The sequence below is a fragment of the Capsicum annuum genome, chromosome 1 (genome assembly GCF_002878395.1).
Source record: "Capsicum annuum cultivar UCD-10X-F1 chromosome 1, UCD10Xv1.1, whole genome shotgun sequence".
NCBI classification, from domain to species: Eukaryota; Viridiplantae; Streptophyta; class Magnoliopsida; order Solanales; family Solanaceae; genus Capsicum; species Capsicum annuum.
In genome coordinates this window covers 247,223,670-247,241,025 of record NC_061111.1, presented here as the reverse complement: position 1 = coordinate 247,241,025, position 17,356 = coordinate 247,223,670, and the positions used below count along the sequence as shown (strand labels likewise).

General features: G+C 33.6%; 1 protein-coding gene across 1 annotated transcript; it reads left to right on the top strand.

Moving 5' to 3' along the window:
- Positions 1-852: 852 nt before the first annotated feature.
- On the top strand, positions 853-6,221 carry LOC107841831 (cytokinin dehydrogenase 3). The gene is made up of 5 exons (XM_047409740.1): positions 853-1,582; positions 2,716-2,843; positions 3,235-3,492; positions 4,140-4,408; positions 5,719-6,221. The coding sequence occupies exons 1-5, from the start codon at positions 913-915 to the stop codon at positions 6,008-6,010; spliced, it is 1,617 nt and encodes a 538-aa protein (XP_047265696.1). The 5' UTR covers positions 853-912; the 3' UTR covers positions 6,011-6,221.
- The last annotated feature ends 11,135 nt before the right edge of the window (positions 6,222-17,356 follow it).

The window sequence follows — 17,356 nt, the reverse complement described above, 5'->3', positions numbered from 1 at the left end:
CCCCAAATATTTGTGTCACAGAAAAACAAAATATTTATCTAGTGGATAAATTCCAATATTGTATTTGGTGAAAGAGATACAGAAAACAAATAGCCAAATTTTAATTTATGTATAAGCCATTAATAAAAATACCAAAATCATGATGAAAAATAAAAGGACAGTTCAGTTCACTAAAGTTCTCACTATGTGCGAAATTTGGGGAAGAACCACACCGCAAGAGTCTATTAGATGCAGTTTTATTATACATTTTTACTGAAGACAATTTTCACGACTTGAATTTATAATCTCTTGATTACGTACATAAAAATCATAAGAAATAATATTAATTAAATAATATTTTTTACAGTGAGTGGATTTGGGAATCTTGATTAATCATGTAATGACAATACTATGAACACATGAAAGAGATGAATTTTAATCCCATGAGAAAGTTATGACGTTTAGAACATAAAGGCAACAAGAGCAATAATCACAAAAATCTTTTGTCCTTTCATATCTTCCATACAATTTTCTCCCCCTGCCCCGTCTCTAATACTTTTTTCGTCTCATTTTATATTACATTATTTAATTCAATAGGGTATTTAAGGACAAAAAAATTGTGATTATAAACTATCTTATCAAGCGTAAAAGAAAAATTTTAAAATTAATTTTTTAAAAAAAATTAAAAAAAAAAATGTCACATAAAATGAGACAGAATATTACTTTTTGAAGATCTTCTAAATCTTGTACGTCTACTGTATTTCAGGAATATATATACATTTTTTTTGTTACTGTTTTGCATGCAAATATTATTAATATTATTATTTTCCCTTCTATTTATACCCTCATATAGTCTCTTTTCTCTTCACCAAAAATCACCTACTACGAATTTTCTTCCTTCTGGCTTTCTTCTTTCTCCATGTATTAAAAAATATGGCTAAGTTTTTTATATCCTATAGTTATAAGCTCATTATTTTCTTTATTATGAGTTATTTAAATTTAATGTCCATTTTAGGAAAATTAAAGCCATGGAATCCTTCAATTCCTTATGAAGTTTTTTCTCTTAATATTTCATCTAAACTTAGTACAAATTCTGATGATATTATATTATCTTCCAAAGATTTTGGAAAAATTATTCAAGAAATGTTTCCAGCTGCTGTTCTTTATCCTTCTAATATTAATGACATAATTGACCTCATTAAATTTTCATATGACCTTTCTGTCCCTTTTCATGTAGCAGCTAGAGGTCATGGACATTCCATTAGGGGACAAGCCATGGCACATAATGGAGTTATTGTGGAAATGAATTCTTTAAATAATAATAATGATAATGATAATAATAATAATAATAATAATAATAATGAGAATTGTGGAATTAAGGTTTCTTGGGATTCGGAATTAGGGTTTTACGCGGATGTCGGAGGTGAACAGTTATGGATTGCCGTTCTCCGTACCACCCTAGAGTATGGTCTAGCACCCATCTCGTGGACGGATTATTTGTACCTTACCGTAGGTGGTACTCTTTCTAATGCAGGCATTAGTGGTCAAACCTTTCGACATGGCCCTCAAATCACTAATGTTCATGAAATGGATGTTATTACAGGTAAATTTTACTATGTACATTTATTATTTTGTATATGACGACTTACAGTTTAGTGTAGTATCGATAGAATTCTAAATTCTCACTAACACAATATAATAGAAAATTTTATCATATTTTTATATATGTATTTCATGTTTTCATAAGGGGCCACATAAAGATAAAGGGTCTTTCTATATTACTCCCTCCATTTCATAATAAATGAATTGTTGAATTTTGGCACACAGATTAAGGAAAAAGCATTAAAAGTATAAATTTAACACAACTTTTCATTTTTACCCCTAAAAAAGAAAAAAGTGACCTTGTAATACCTTTTCAAAAGTTAATTGGTTGTCAAATTATAAGGGTAAATTTGAAAAAAAATTCAATGTTTCACTTATTTTGAAATACTAATAAATACCCCAACAATTCACTTATTCCGAAACTGAGGGAGTATTAGTTTTTGGGGAGTATTTTCATGGAAAGTATTGTAAGTACATAAAAAAAAAAAGATGGGGAGATAGTCACTATCAACAATTAGTTAAGGTTAGAAATATGTCATGTTTGGGGCCTAATCAATATAAGATTCTTTTAGAAAAAAGTTCATACTTTAATACTTTTTATATGTAAAAGTATGTGCCTAGTGTATATTAATAGGTTTTGTTTAATCTTTGGTGAATGGAGCAAATTTTGTGGCCAATTTCCTACCACTTAGTGCGTTGACAGAGGAATAGAGGATTAGTCTCACTGCTGCCGACGGTAGGGATACCTCGGGAAACCAAAAAAAAAAATAGGTTTTGTTTTGTCTCTTTTTCCACCTGAAAGATCTTGTAGGTAAGATTTACCTTATACTAAAATATATCATAAAGTTCTACACTTTTTTTTACCATAGAAATTATTGCAAATGGAAATAAGTTTTAAAAAGAATAGCCCGGTGGACTAAAACTTTTTCTATTTGGGAGGGTCTAGGGAAGACCTTGCAATTCTGCAAGAGGCTCCACAACAACAACTTTACCCGTGCATGCATGGCCAAAAAACATGCTAATTTATAGTATATATTTATTTGGGGAATAATTTATTTTTTGCATGATGTTAATGATAATATACTTAAATGATTATTGTTTATTTTTATTTTTTTCTCTCATGTTTGGTTTCAGGTAAAGGGGATTTTGTGACTTGCTCCAAAGACAAGAATTCAGAATTGTTTTTTGCAGTTTTAGGAGGTTTGGGACAGTTTGGAATAATAACAAGAGCAAGAATTGTCTTAGATAAAGCACCAACAAGAGTAAGTATATTATTATATATAAATAATTCCTCGATTTTATTTTACGAGTCGGTATTTGATTGAGCACGAAATTTATGAAGAAAGAAAAAAGACTTTTAGGATTGGTGAATCCTAGTCGATCGCCATCTTTATAATGGTTTACTTTTACGTTTTTCTGAGTACACCTTATATACCGCTTCTTGACAACCTTCTTGTACAACTAATATAAGAGATCCAGTTGAAATACTGAGCCTCCCGATATTTACACATACATCAGTTAAATTTGTTTTGTAAATATCGAAATGTGTCATCTGTTTATGAAACTAATTAAAAAAAGAAAGAGTGTCACGTAAAGATTTTACTTTTATTTTTTGTTGCATATTTATAATGATATTTGTTTATTTTCTTGTAGGTGAAATGGGTGAGATTGTTGTATGATGATTTCTCAAAATTCACAAAAGATCAAGAACATCTTATTTCAATTGACGGATTGGATTATGTTGAAGGTTCTCTAATGTTGGAACAAAGCTCTCTAAGTAATTGGAGATCTTCATTTTTTCCACCTTCCAATCAGACCAAAATTGCATCATTTTTATCACAAAATAAAACGATGTATTGCTTGGAAATGGTCAAGTACTACGATGATCACACTGCTAGTACTATTGACGAGGTATGTATGTATACATCATGCATATTTTCCTTCCAATATATGTGATTCACTTTTCTTATAGTCAATTAGAAAAATGATATTTTTCTGTATCTAGAAATTATTTTATTTTATTTTAAGGAGATGATATATAGAAACATGAATATGTCGTCTGCTTTTTTGATTCACTTTTCTTCTAGTCCATTAGAAAAATGATATTTCTCTGTATTTATAAATAATTTTACTTTTAACTTTTTATTTTATTCTAATTATGAGATGATATATAGGAACATGAATATTTTTGTCCCATTTATGTAATTCAATTTCCTTTTAATTCTAAGTAATTTTGTTTTATTTTAACGAGATGAGATGTAGCACTCAAATATTTTGATCTTGTTTGAGACTATAAGTTCACTAATATTTCTTTATTTCTTAAATATTGTATTCAGTTAAAGTGCATCATATAAATTGATAGCGTGCAGTAATTTGACATTCTCAGCATATTTTAACGGGTTATATATCATGTTATTTCATTAAAGAGGTTCATCATCCACTCTGTATATATATATATGTATATGTATATACATAAAATATAAAACTTTGATCTAATATCTATACATTTTAATTTCCTAACTATATATATTTTTGTGTCCCTCTAACTTTGTATACAGGAATTGAAAAAGTTGGTAAAAGGGTTAAACTATTTGGCTGGATTTATGTTCAAGAAAGATGCCACATTTGTGGAATTTTTGAATAGAGTAAGAAGTGGGGAATTGGAGTTACACTCAAAAGGAATGTGGGCTGTTCCACATCCATGGCTCAATTTGTTTGTGCCAAAGTCATCTATCATGGATTTTAATGTTGCTGTTTTTGTGGACATCATTCTCAGACAAAATAAGGCTACTGGACCCATCCTTGTCTACCCAACATACAGGAAAAAGTACTCCCATAAACTCTCTCACCCCCCACCCTCACACACAAAAAGTTTGATGCACAAAATATTTTGGGAAGGATTACATCGTGTGATGTATATAGTCTAATCTAATAGCTGTTTTTACGACTTGCACCTATAACTTATAGTAGTGGCAGAACCAACATCTTAATTAAGGGAGATCATAATCGAAAAATGTGAACAAAAGAACTAGTTAAAAAGATTCATCATCTGCTATATATACATGAAAAATAATTTTAAACTTATATAAATAGTATAATTTTTCGCTGAAGGGGATTCAGATGAACCCCATCATTATTAGCTAGCTTTGCTCCTGACCTATAGATTACATCGAGACAACTTTAGCATTGTTCTAAGATTCCCCTTCCTAATGAGTTAAATCAGTGACGGACCAGAATTTAGGGATCGTGGGTATGTCCCGAAGCTCTGAACACATATATTTGACGCCCAGAGCTTTAAAGTTTCATCTGAAAACTACAACACTCATCTTTCTAATTTATTTACTGGGTGCTTTTCTAAATCTTATATCAATTTTTATATATTTTTAATATAATCATATCAAATTTGTGTCGAATTTAACGGATACTGGAGTATCCTAAAATTGGCCTTAGGTCAACTCCTGAGTTGTATATAGAGTTTAATTTAAATACATACATATAGTATTAAAAAAAATACACTATCAAGTTATTTTTGTTTATGCCTTATTTTCAAGATTACAATTGTCATTTTTAACGAAGAGATTTACCTATATAGATATCTTTTTAGTGACCTGACTTAAAAGCAAAATTGTAATGCTGATATATAAAAGTTACAACTCTTATACTAATAATGTTTTATTTTAAGAAGTTTAAGTTTTATACGTATTACTGAAATAAAAAAATAATTTACACAATCGGCCTAGACAATTACCTATTTTAGTAGGTTAACTGACTTAATTTTAATAAGGAGAGGAGCTAGATTATATTATTTTTTTTTATATAACTGTGGTGTTCGAGCCAGCTTTTGTGCACCCCAACTAAATTCATGGGATACCTGCCACCTCCCACCACCAACAGATATTAGGTACCTCTGTCCACCAAGATTGAGACAGATGGGAAGAATCACCTAGTGTTTTTTGTCTGCGCTAGGGTTTGAACCTGAAACTTCAAATTTTCAATTCACTTCACGACCACTAGATCACACTCTTGGGTAACTAGAATATAATTTATAGGTTCGATCCTTTCTGAAATCCTGCACATAACCGAAATTTTAGTGCGCATTTTTTTTATATTGCTAATGTATGCAAACTTGAAATGCAGATGGGATGACAGAATGTCAGCAGTAATACCAGAAGAGGATACATTTTATTGTGTGGGACTTTTACATTCTGCAAGAGGATATGATGAATGCAAGATTTTGGATAATCAAAATGAAGAAATATTGAAGTATTGTGATAATACTGGCCTAAATATAAAGCAATATCTTCCACATTACAAAACAAAAGAAGATTGGATAAAACACTTTGGGAAAAAATGGAATATTTTTCAACAAAGGAAAAATCAATTCGATCCAAAAAAGATTTTATCTCCAGGGCAAAGAATTTTTAATTAGTAATGCATGTACTTAGTTGTATTGAGCTACAAAGTCTAAAAATAGTGAAGTTTAAGTTGTTTATTGTTTTAGTTTATGTATTTTTTTTCTTTGGAAAATTGAAAGATAAACTAGATGATGTAAAGCTTTCTAGTTAATTATAATATCAGTCAATTTATTGTTTTAATTTAATTATTTATTTTTAATAAATATTTATGATGTTCAATTTTATTCCCAGCAATAACTTAGCATTCATGAATTTGCTCTATGTCATGAATTTTTTTGACTTTTGTTGATATAAGATAATTATATTGTCTTTACCTTTATGGCTGCAAATGGCGCAGTTCCTCTACAAACCCCTTCCCCTTCCCCCACCCCACCCCTCCCCCAGCCCCCAAATACACACAATTTTTACTTTTTTTTTACAACAACAACAAACCCAGCATATTCTCACTTAGTGAGGGTTTGGAGAGGGTAGAATGTACGCAGTCCATACCACTATCTTCGAAGAAGTAAAGAGATTGTTTCCGATAGGCCCCGGTACAATTTTTACCTTTTTTTAAAAAAAAAAAGAAACATAGTTTAATGCTCACTTTTCTGTCAGAAAAATCAACAATGATGACTACTAGATCTTCCACACGAGCCAACTATGATGAATCTAATGCTTCAGCGTAGTTAATAAAGTTGTTGCTACACAATCAGGAGGTTACGGATTTAAATGATGAATCAGTTGCTTACAAAAAATTTGTTTACAAAAAATTCGTTGTCCCTTCCCCAACTCCAACACAGTGAGAGTTTTAGTGCATCATATCGTCTAGTCTCGAAACAATGCAGGAAAGTTTTCTTGTGATTTATTGGTTACGAATTTAAATCGTGAAATCAATCAACATCAGAATAGGTCACCTATATCATACCCCTTAAAAATACGACCCTTCCTTAAACTCAGTGTGAACGTGAAATGCTTATATTAATGATTATGCCCAATAATATGGAGGGAATAAATAATTGGATGAATTTTTAAATACGAGATGATTATAGAACGTAAAAAAGCATGAATGTGTGATTATGAAAGGATTAAACAAATGTGAGTTTAGATTAATGATTATGCCTGGAATATAAAGGGCAATATGTTGGACTGTATGAAAAGGCAAAAAAGGCTGCTAAAATCTAAATAAATACTTTAAGAAGTAGCCATATCTTTGCTCTTTTTACCTTTGTGGCTACCTATCTTTATCCTAGTCTTGGCTTTTTACATTCTCAAATTCTTTCCCTCTGTCTTCTTCATTTTTGGCTTGTTAAAGTTTTTCCGTTTTTAGTTTCTTTTTGTTTTCCAGATGAATAATTGGACATACCAGAAGAGATAGGGTTAAGAACGAAGTTTTATAGAATTAGGTGGGACCTGATGTGGCGGACAAGATGTGGAAAGCGAAACTGAGATGATTTGAACATGTGAAGAGATATGCAGATGCACTTGTAAGAAGGTGTGAGAGGTTGACTATCACAAATTTTAGGAGAGGTAGACGTATGTCGGGGAAGAACTGAGAGAGGTGACTACACAAAGCATGACATATTGACTCTAGATAAGAAGGTATGCATGTCGAGAATTAGGATAGAAGGATAATAACTGGAGGCTTGGCTGACAAGCTATCTTGATACACTTAAGAAACTCGGTAGAGTTTGCAAAATAGACACTTTGAAAACTTATTTAAATTTTTATATACAAGTCTTGGAAAATTAGGTGTTTAGACACTATTATGACATCATCACTTCTTACATACAAACTTAGTACACAAGTTTTAAACTTTATACTTTAGTCCCCCACTTCATTCATTTAATATTTAATATTTTCCACCATTTTTTATATTTCCACTATTTTTCATATTTTCCTATTTTATTTAAAAAAACTGTCCAAGAAGCCACCAATAGGAGCTCCCCTTTTCACCAATAATTTTCGATTCCGACAACTTTTCTGGCCACTTTTCCGACAAAATGTTGCTCATCACAACTGAAAATCTCTATTCTTGATCATTGCCTCCATTGTTGTTCCATCCTTTTTTGAAAAATATTGCAAAAAATATTTTTTTCACCATTTTTGCTAGCTTGAAAAGCTTTCCAAATCTGCTCAATACCTCGCCATTAGATATATTTCAATAGTTTAGAAGTCCTACACATACATTTGTCCATCCCAGAGCTAGGAGGGCATCGATTATATCCAAAATTAGTCCATTCACGTCTTTGCACAGACGTTTTCATACCAGTGATTGACCAATCATCGACCAGCTATAGTCCGATACCTTAATCTATTATCGATTAGCATGGTCTATTATGGCAGTAACTGAGGTAATTATCGCGGGTGGTAATTATATAGGTGTGTGGGAGGAGGGTCCTAACTATTGAAAGTGGAAATCATCTAGCAAGGAGACAGTGCCCATCCCGTTGCATCGCATTGGTTCGTACGATGATATGATTTGAAGAGTAATTGGTAGCGGAGAATTAGATTGCGAGCCAAAGAACGTTGTGATTAGCTATGTAATGAATGGGTGGGGTAAAATACAACCCACATTCATCAAGAATGATCGACATGTGTCGTTATACATGTTGGATGTTGCTGCCATGGTTCTAGACTATTATTGAGGATAAATCTCATCTCAGGGTCTTCGACAATCCCGCCACCACACCTAACAATCGAAGAACATGATTCATTTGAAGATGAGAGTTCGAATGCTCATCCAATGGATTCGGAAGATCATTCAATGGAATTGGAAGATCTAATTTTCTCTGAAGAAGCGAGAGAAGAGTGTGGATTGGGATCACAAACCAACCACACCTTCTCCAAAGGAACTAATTTTCAGCTAAATCAAACATTTAGCAGCAAAACGGAGCTGAAATTGTTGCTGGACGTAGCAGCTGTGAAATTTTATTTTGATTATGCTACGTTGAAGAGCCGCAATAAATTCCTCAAGGTGAAATGCTTTAGTCGTAGTTGTGTGTGGATGTTGCGGGCGAAGAAGTATGAATGCACGAACAGATTTGTCATCTATAAATACGTCGGCGACACACTTGCAGCGTCGAATACGCCATGCAGGACCATAGAAAAATTACGTCTAAAGTTATTGCATCACTCTGCGTGAACATGTATATCGAAGGAAAGGGTCGGACACTAGTGAGATTTGGAGGATCGTTTTCAAGAACTTTAGCAGCAGACCAACCTATTGGAAATACTGGTTGAGGGGTGTGATTTCCAAGGAAATGGTTCAAGGGACAGCGGAGAAAGGGTATTCCTGCCTGTTGTCTTTTTTTTACATGATCGACGTTCTTAATGTTGGCACTACCTATTCCATCATGGTGAACAAAGTTGATTGTAGGTTTATGTACTACTTTTTAGCGTTTGTCCCTTGCATTAGGGGATTCTCCCATATGAGAAAGGTTATTGTAGTCGACAACACTTATTTATATGGCAAGTACGAGAGTGTGCCACTAAGCGCAATTTCACAGGATACCAAGAACCATATTTATCTCATTGCTTTTTGCGTCGTGGACAAGAAAAATGATGTGTCTTGGATGTTCTTTTTTGAGAAGCTGAAGTTTATTGTGGTCGATGGACCAGATTTGTGCTTTATCTCAACTAGGCACATGAGCATCGCCAACAGCATCGCGAGGGCTTACAACCATGCTCATCACGAGTACTGCATAAGGTACCTAGGTCAAAATCTCTGAGTAAATCACCAATGCGGAGAACACCTCTATCTATTCTATAATGCGGCAAAGACATATTTTCTCGAGGAGTTTAGCGACCAGTTTGAGGAATTCAAGAACTACTGTCCTGAGGCAGCCCTTTTTCCTCGAGCATGAATTTGATTTTTAGAAATGGAGTAGGGCATATTTCATCGACAATAAGTTTGACATAATGACCTCAAATATTGCCGAGTCGCTGAACTCTATGTTGATTATCGAAAGGGAGTACCCCATGATATCCATATTTAATTTGATTGCTATAAGGTTTGGTGATATATTCAGGGTAATGCGTGTCTATTACCTCAAATATAAGGAAAACAAATTTGTGTCCAACACCAAAAAGATCTTAAGGGACAATATAAGCAAGGGTGACTCCTTCTATGTAGAGAATATAAGCGGGGATGAAAGAAAATTCACAGTGTTCGACAGTGGTTGTACGACCAAAGTTTACCTACTAGAAAGGTCGCATTTTTGTAGGAAGTTTGAGCTGGTCAAAATACCATGCGCTCACGCGATGACTGCTTTGTGATTGAAGCATGGTGATGATTATGGTTTGAGAGTCTATGATTACTCTTCGCTCGTGTATAAAGTGGAAGGATACCTCCTTGCGTATTTGGAATCAATTAATATTATCTCTTTGTAGTCCGAATGGCGCATGCCACAAGAATTGCTAGACTTGAATATTATTCCACCTCTCATCGTCACCAAGCTCAGAATAAAGAAAAGAAAATGAGTTAAGGGCGTGGGTGAGACTTTTAAGTCGAAGAGGAGGAACAAGTGTTTACTGTGCAAGAGAGCCAGGCACAAGAGAACCACTTGTAACAACAAAAAATCATAGTTAGAATTGTATAAATTTATGTTTTTGTAAGTCATGACAGTGTATGCATTTTGACAACCCTTCAGTGGTCTAATTAATGTCAGTCTTATCGATTTCACTCTGTATCTATTATCAACCTTTTAAGATATTGCATATATTGTGTGTTAGGTCTATTGCTTGTATTCTTTACATACCATATAGTTTATGTCACGACCTTAGCCGGGGCCCTAGCCGTGATGGGCATCCCGAACCGTGAATGTTCGAGTGCCCTTCTCTATCTGGCAATTATACACACTTTCATATAATATGAAGGAAAATTCAGAAATATAAACTAATATGGAATCATGGTCAATATCATAATTCAATTGAACAATCTGGAATGGAAATCATAAACCTCTAACAACGTCTAACATCAGTCTGCGAAATCTCTAACAACTAAAAATGACATTTATTAGTAGTTCTTACACTATTGACACCTGGTTTTGGGCATGATTGGTATTTTGGATAAGTTCTTTCCACATTATTGTGATTACTTATATGGTTCGACTTCGTTCTAGAAGCCTTACCTTGGGATATTTCTGTCTTTTCCTCTTTTCATATCAGTTTGAGTGATAGGCTTACTTGTCAAGGTACGCCGCGATAAGTGCCATCAGGACCCTTATTTTTGAGTTGTGACACATACGATCACATGACTTGTTTAGGCTCATTTAATTGCATAATATACAATTACTACTTATTATTTTATTAATTAAATAATTCTTTTCAAAATATGTGCTAGTCATGGTTTATAAATATGTATCCTAGTCTAGTATATTTATTAATGAAGATGTACACCATGTATGCTAGACTATGCTTTGTTATGTACTTGACCTGATATAGTCTAGCATAGACTGTGAACTATTTCCACAATTAAATAACTAGACTATGATATTTAATCATAGACCATGACTAACACATATTTTGAGAAGGATTAATTCATTAATAGAATAATAAATAATTAGATATTATGCAATTAAATGAGCCTAAACAAGTCATGTGATTGTATGAGAGTCTGCGTAAATTAAAAATGTTGATCAAAGATATGAGGTGATGAGTTGTGGTTGAACAAATGAATTCTCCACAACATACTTGTGCTTTGGGCAAACATTGCCCCAAGGATGTTGGTTGTTCATCCACTATCCATTCTCACACATCTTTGATCACCACTTTCAATTTGCGTGGACTCTTATACAATCACATGAATTGCTCAAGCTCCTTTAATTGCATAAAATTAAATTATTTATTATTTTATAGATTAAATAATCATTCTCAAAATATGTACTAGTTATGATCTATGAATATGTATCATCGTCTAGTGTGGTTATTAAGGAATTAGAGCAGAGTTTATGCTAGACGGTCGATCTATGCAGTTCATGATCTACCTAACACATAAGAAGGCAACGATTATAACTCATGTCTATGAAACAAGTCCAGCAGTAACAAAATTCTAAATATCAGATTTTTACAATGGTAATAAAGTACACGTCAAATCACATCCAACGATAATATCTCACTTTTTTATTCTATGAAAGGAAGGCTATTTTTGTGTTAACACTCATTTTTTTTGGTTTTAATTTTTGTTAACAACTACAATGTCTCAAGCATCCTAAACTTCAAATGCAAAGTGTCCTACATATGTCGTTGTGGTAATCCAACTTTTTTTTGGAAGTCACGCACCGATTCAAATCCAGGTCAATTTTTTTTTAACTATGCGATTGAAAAGGTTAATGGCGGATGCTCTTTTTTTAAGTGGCTTGACTAAGTCTCACCGACGAGTAGCCCATCGACATCAAATTTTTGGAGCACTTTCCAGTTTCATATACTACAAAGGCTTCAGGAATCTGAAGAAAATAGAGATCTACTAATGACATGTTAAAAGAATCTAAAGAACAAAGGGATTACTCAAAAAGGATCACTAAAAGAAGTCGAAATGAGGAGGGATCAACTAAAGCAAAGGTTGATTTTGGTTGAGGAAAACGAGAATGGCGTAAAAAAATTATTGTATGGTTTTTTTGTTGTTGTTGGCTTTCTGGAAAGGTGTAATAGGGATGTAGGAAACTGAATAAATAGATGTATGGTTTCTTAAATCAATCGTGGGTGTAATCTATAATTACTAGAGAATTATGTCTATGTGTTTAATCATCGACCTCTATAAACCATGATAGTTACTGTAAATATATTATTTACTCAATCGATCATCTGTGCAGTCAATAAATTATAGAGAACAACTTCTACAATGTTTTCAATCAACCACTATAAATTAGGACAATAGCTAAACTAGTAACGCAAAGCAATCAACTGTTTAATCTACTGAGACAATGGAATAATGAACATAATTTCATCAGTAAATGTCATCATTGACATGCCAAATATATGTAATTCAATTATCCATAAAACAAATCACTAAAAACAACAAATCATTACGAAAATCATTTATTTAAAATCCACCAAACTACTTGTTATCTTGATTGATTTCTGCAACAATGCCCATCACATCCACTTCTTTTTCTTCATGTTTTTTCTCCTCTTCTTCAACTTCTTTCTTCTTATTTTCCTTCTCTTCTTCTTCTTCTTCTTCTTCTTCTTCTGATGATGATGATGATGATGATGATGATGATATGATGATTTCTTCTCTTCTTCAATGTTTTCAACCTCCTGTTCAACCACTACTTCTTTGGCAATTGCCTTCTCATTTTTCTCTTCTTCTAATTTTTTTTACCATCTTCTTCTGTTTTCTCCTCATTTTCTTCTTCTTCTTCTTCTTCTTCTTCTTCTTCTTCTTCTTCTTCTTCTTCTTCATCTATCATGACCTCATCTTTTTCTTTTTCTTCTTCTTTCGCATCTTGTTCATCTGCTGCATTCTCCTCTTTCATTTTTTTCTTCTTTGTTCTCGTCTTCAACTTTTTCATCTGCTGCATCAATGTAAGTCACTGTGACTGCAAGTTCTTCGAGGTTTAATTGATTCCAACTATGATGGGACTGTTGAGGTGCACTACATTGTTTTGAAAGAATTACAAAAATTATGCAAGAAAATTAAACAGGAAGAAAAAAATAAGTTAATTTACCTTTATCTTATTGCTTCTTCTTATTCTTCTTGATTCTCCTCAGCCTCTCATCTCTAACAAAAGAAGAAATATCCAGTAGACTTTTCTCGAGCAAAGCAACACGCTCGCTCAGGTCATCATTAGAAGCGTCTGGTGCAGTTCTTCAACGCATCGATTGACGTATCCTTAACTTTGTCCGTGTATGGCTTAAATATTTTCATGTATCTCTGCTCCATCTCATGGATAGTAGGGGTGAGGTACAGATGCACAATCTATAAAAAAATAAAAATAAATTACACAAATTTCACTAATATAATAATATTATTATCATATCATAATAAGTATAATTTTACCTTTGTGCTATTTTCTTTGTACTTAAAGGGTTGCGTTCCATTATGTTGTCACACTTCGACGTGTGCCATCTAAGAAGACGCAGAATGGGCAGAGGAGAATCCAACGACTTGCCTGCGTACCTTCCTAGATGAGGAAAGGCTTCATATATCCAAACCTGCAATCAATAGAAGCATAAGTTAATCTACAGGGTCTATGTATTACTGCATAAATATGTAGGAGTCTATAATAAATCAATAAGATGATAGATTATAAGTACCAAAAATGCCCAGGGAAAGCCAAATAATGCGTACAATGCATTATTCCTCTTGACAAAAGCTACTTTTTGCTTGGTCAGATCAATCTTCTTTTTCAGATAGCTCAAGGACAGCCTAAAGGACTCTTTTCCCTATGGATACCTCCGAAGAATTCTAAATTAGACGCCATCTTGATGTGGTCCGAATCTACCTTATTTTACGGGTCATTTGCCAGCAGCATCGCCTACACGAACCAAACCAAAACATACTTCAACTTTTGTTGATTATTCAGTCTATTACCTTTCATCAGGCTAATTAAGTTTGCAGTAGTAATTCTCTTGTTCTTCGTCACCTTAAAATGAAAGCTTTCTCCATTCTGGAGGACTTTGTTCATTTTTGATTCACGAGAATATGCTGAATAATTTATCCCCATAATCAAAGCAAATTTTCTTAAGCCGAAACAAGATGACTTACTGTTCACACCGAATTAAATTTCGTGGTTTTTGTTTATTTTTTATATGTCACAGCAACCCATAATGGACCATCTGTCTATTAAACTTAAAATGTTCTGGCATATGCCTCAAGTGTCCGAAACATGTCTTCTTAAAGTCAAAATACAACTTCTGTCAACAAAAATCCATCTAAACTCTTGATAGACCGCCATTCTTGCTCTAACGGAAATCTTTGCAGTAAAACGACCTAGATAATCCAGCCAGGTTGTTAGTCCGTACGAATTAACAGAGATAACTCTCGCACAAATTGACAAGGGTAAGGGATCCTCCTCCTCTCCGTCTCTGCTATCTCTCCTATCCTCGTCTTTCTCGCTATTACTTTTACTTTCTTCTTTGCTTTCCCCTTCGCTATCCTAAACATCCTCACTTTTATGTTGTAACGCCCCAAAATCTAATTTCTGAGATGTCACATGGTGCTCCAAACTAAAAGTAATTCTGAGCTAACGCTGGCTGCTTTTCTACTAAATATGAATCTCAACATAGGGGAAATATGAATATAAAAATATAATAAATGTGGAAATCTTATTTGAAATATACTAATCGCACAAGTCTTGGTAAAACAATACTGAAAAATCTGAATACTGAATCAAAATTCTAAAACTGAATCTAGAAGTCCGATAAGTCTCTACTGACTGAATCTAGAGAGTCGCTAGGACAAGACCCAGCTGACTCAAACTATCTGAAATGAATAATGAAACATCTACTAATAAACTTGAAATCTGAATAGCTAAGTCCCCAGACTATGAGGACTCACCAACTGCAGGAATGTAGATAAGATGCTTGAAAATCACTCACGCTGATGAAACTGAGCACTTGAACCTACATTATGAGACAATGTAGCATATAGACGTATATGTGGATCAGTACTTTGATGATGTACTGAGTATATGGGGGTGAATGTAATAAGTAAGCAATGCCATCACAATTTATAAAATCATGCATGCTAAATGTAAATGACTCACATAGGCTTGAGTAATCTGAAATCTGAAGATCTTAAATCATGAATAGTAAAGCACATAATATAAATCTTGTGATCTATTACACTTAGTTCTGCAATCTGTATTCTGTTCTTATTCTCAAATCGTATAGGCTAAGTGAAATCTGAAAACTCATTCTACATGGAAAAAAATATTTTATCTTAAGGAAAATCTTTCAAAGCTTTTCTTTACTAGTAGAGAGGTTCTTCTAACCGACATAAACCATGTGAGAATTCATGGAGTCCAACGTTCTTGTCCCCTTAAGGAGAAATTCTTACGTTGAGGAGAGGAGTCATACTCTTGCCAGAGAGTATAACCTATCTAAATGAGCATATATCTATCATCCACGTAGAAGTGGGAACAATCTAAATCCTACATTGGTACGTAGTTTTGGGGTATGAAACCGTAGTAAAGTACCTATTTCGGTGCTAAATACTACTCTCATTAAATCTGTAAGCTCATTCTGATGAAAATCCACTTTTAAAATAATCTAATGGTTTATAAATCAACCGTATATCTGTAAAGCTAAATCTGTAATCTGAATCTGTAAAGTGAATTTCATATCTATTCTGAGACCAAAAGGTCAAATCTTTATCAATAATCTGAAAGGAATCTAGTCATAGGGTGCTTATAACACAACAATTATTGAAATAGCAATCTTTAATTAGGGCTTAATGACCCATGTATCAATCTCATGTTCAAACATCAAAATGTTCATGCTTGATAATGTAAACATTGATAATTCAATTCATAATCTGGAAATTTCTGCAATATGCATGAAAATATGAACATAATCATGTAATTCAACTTCTAAATCATTGGAAATCTCATAAGCTTGTAAATAACATTAATGGGTATAAACTAACTTCAATTTCATGGGAAATCATATAAAATTCAGTAAATCCATAATTAAAATAAGTTTTAGACACAAGGATGAAAGGAGTATCCTCGTTCATAACCCCACATACCTCAATAGATAAACTAGATGCTAAAACTTGAATCTTAGATCTCTATTGATGCTTTGAAGATGAATTCTTAGATTTCTTGTATTGGGAATCCTTAATCTTGAATTTCCTTGGAGAACTAATGGAAGAATTGGGTTTCTTGGAGAAGGAGCTTTGATAATATGGGATTTTCTTTTGAGAGAAAAGTAATGAAATAAGCATAAAGTGCTTTGGTATATGCTTAATGATGTGTTTTGGATAGATTGGGGCCCTGGGGATTGACCAAAATGTCCCAACTAAAATTTAAATCGGAACTGGAAATCAACCAAAAATCTCGATTTACTGGGCTACCGCGCCACGCCGCGCCACGCCACTATCGCGGCGGCTCTCTGGAAAAGGACGAGTAGGAACTGGGCGTTCATCGCGACATGCCACAATTGCGGTGCCCCTTGGATTTCCATTTTAACCCTTGGCGCGATGCGCTAGAATCGCGAAATCTCACTGGATTGGGATAATTGGGAAAATAGGCTTCTCCGCAATGCGGGGCTATCACAGAGGGCCACTGGAATTTGACAATTGCGGATTTTGCCTTCTCCGCAATGCTCTAAGTGCCCAGGTGGCATACTGTCAACTTAAAAATGCCATAACTCCTTCACCAAGTGTCGGATTTGGGCGAATCTAATATTATTGGAAAGCTTATTAAATTTTTCAC

Coding starts and splice junctions, on each gene's coding strand:
- LOC107841831 (XM_047409740.1), top strand. CDS start 913: ATGGCTAAGTTTTTTATATCCTATAGTTATAAGCTCATTATTTTCTTT. Junction 3,493..4,139: donor CTGCTAGTACTATTGACGAG/GTATGTATGTAT, acceptor CTTTGTATACAG/GAATTGAAAAAGTTGGTAAA. Junction 4,409..5,718: donor TACCCAACATACAGGAAAAA/GTACTCCCATAA, acceptor CTTGAAATGCAG/ATGGGATGACAGAATGTCAG.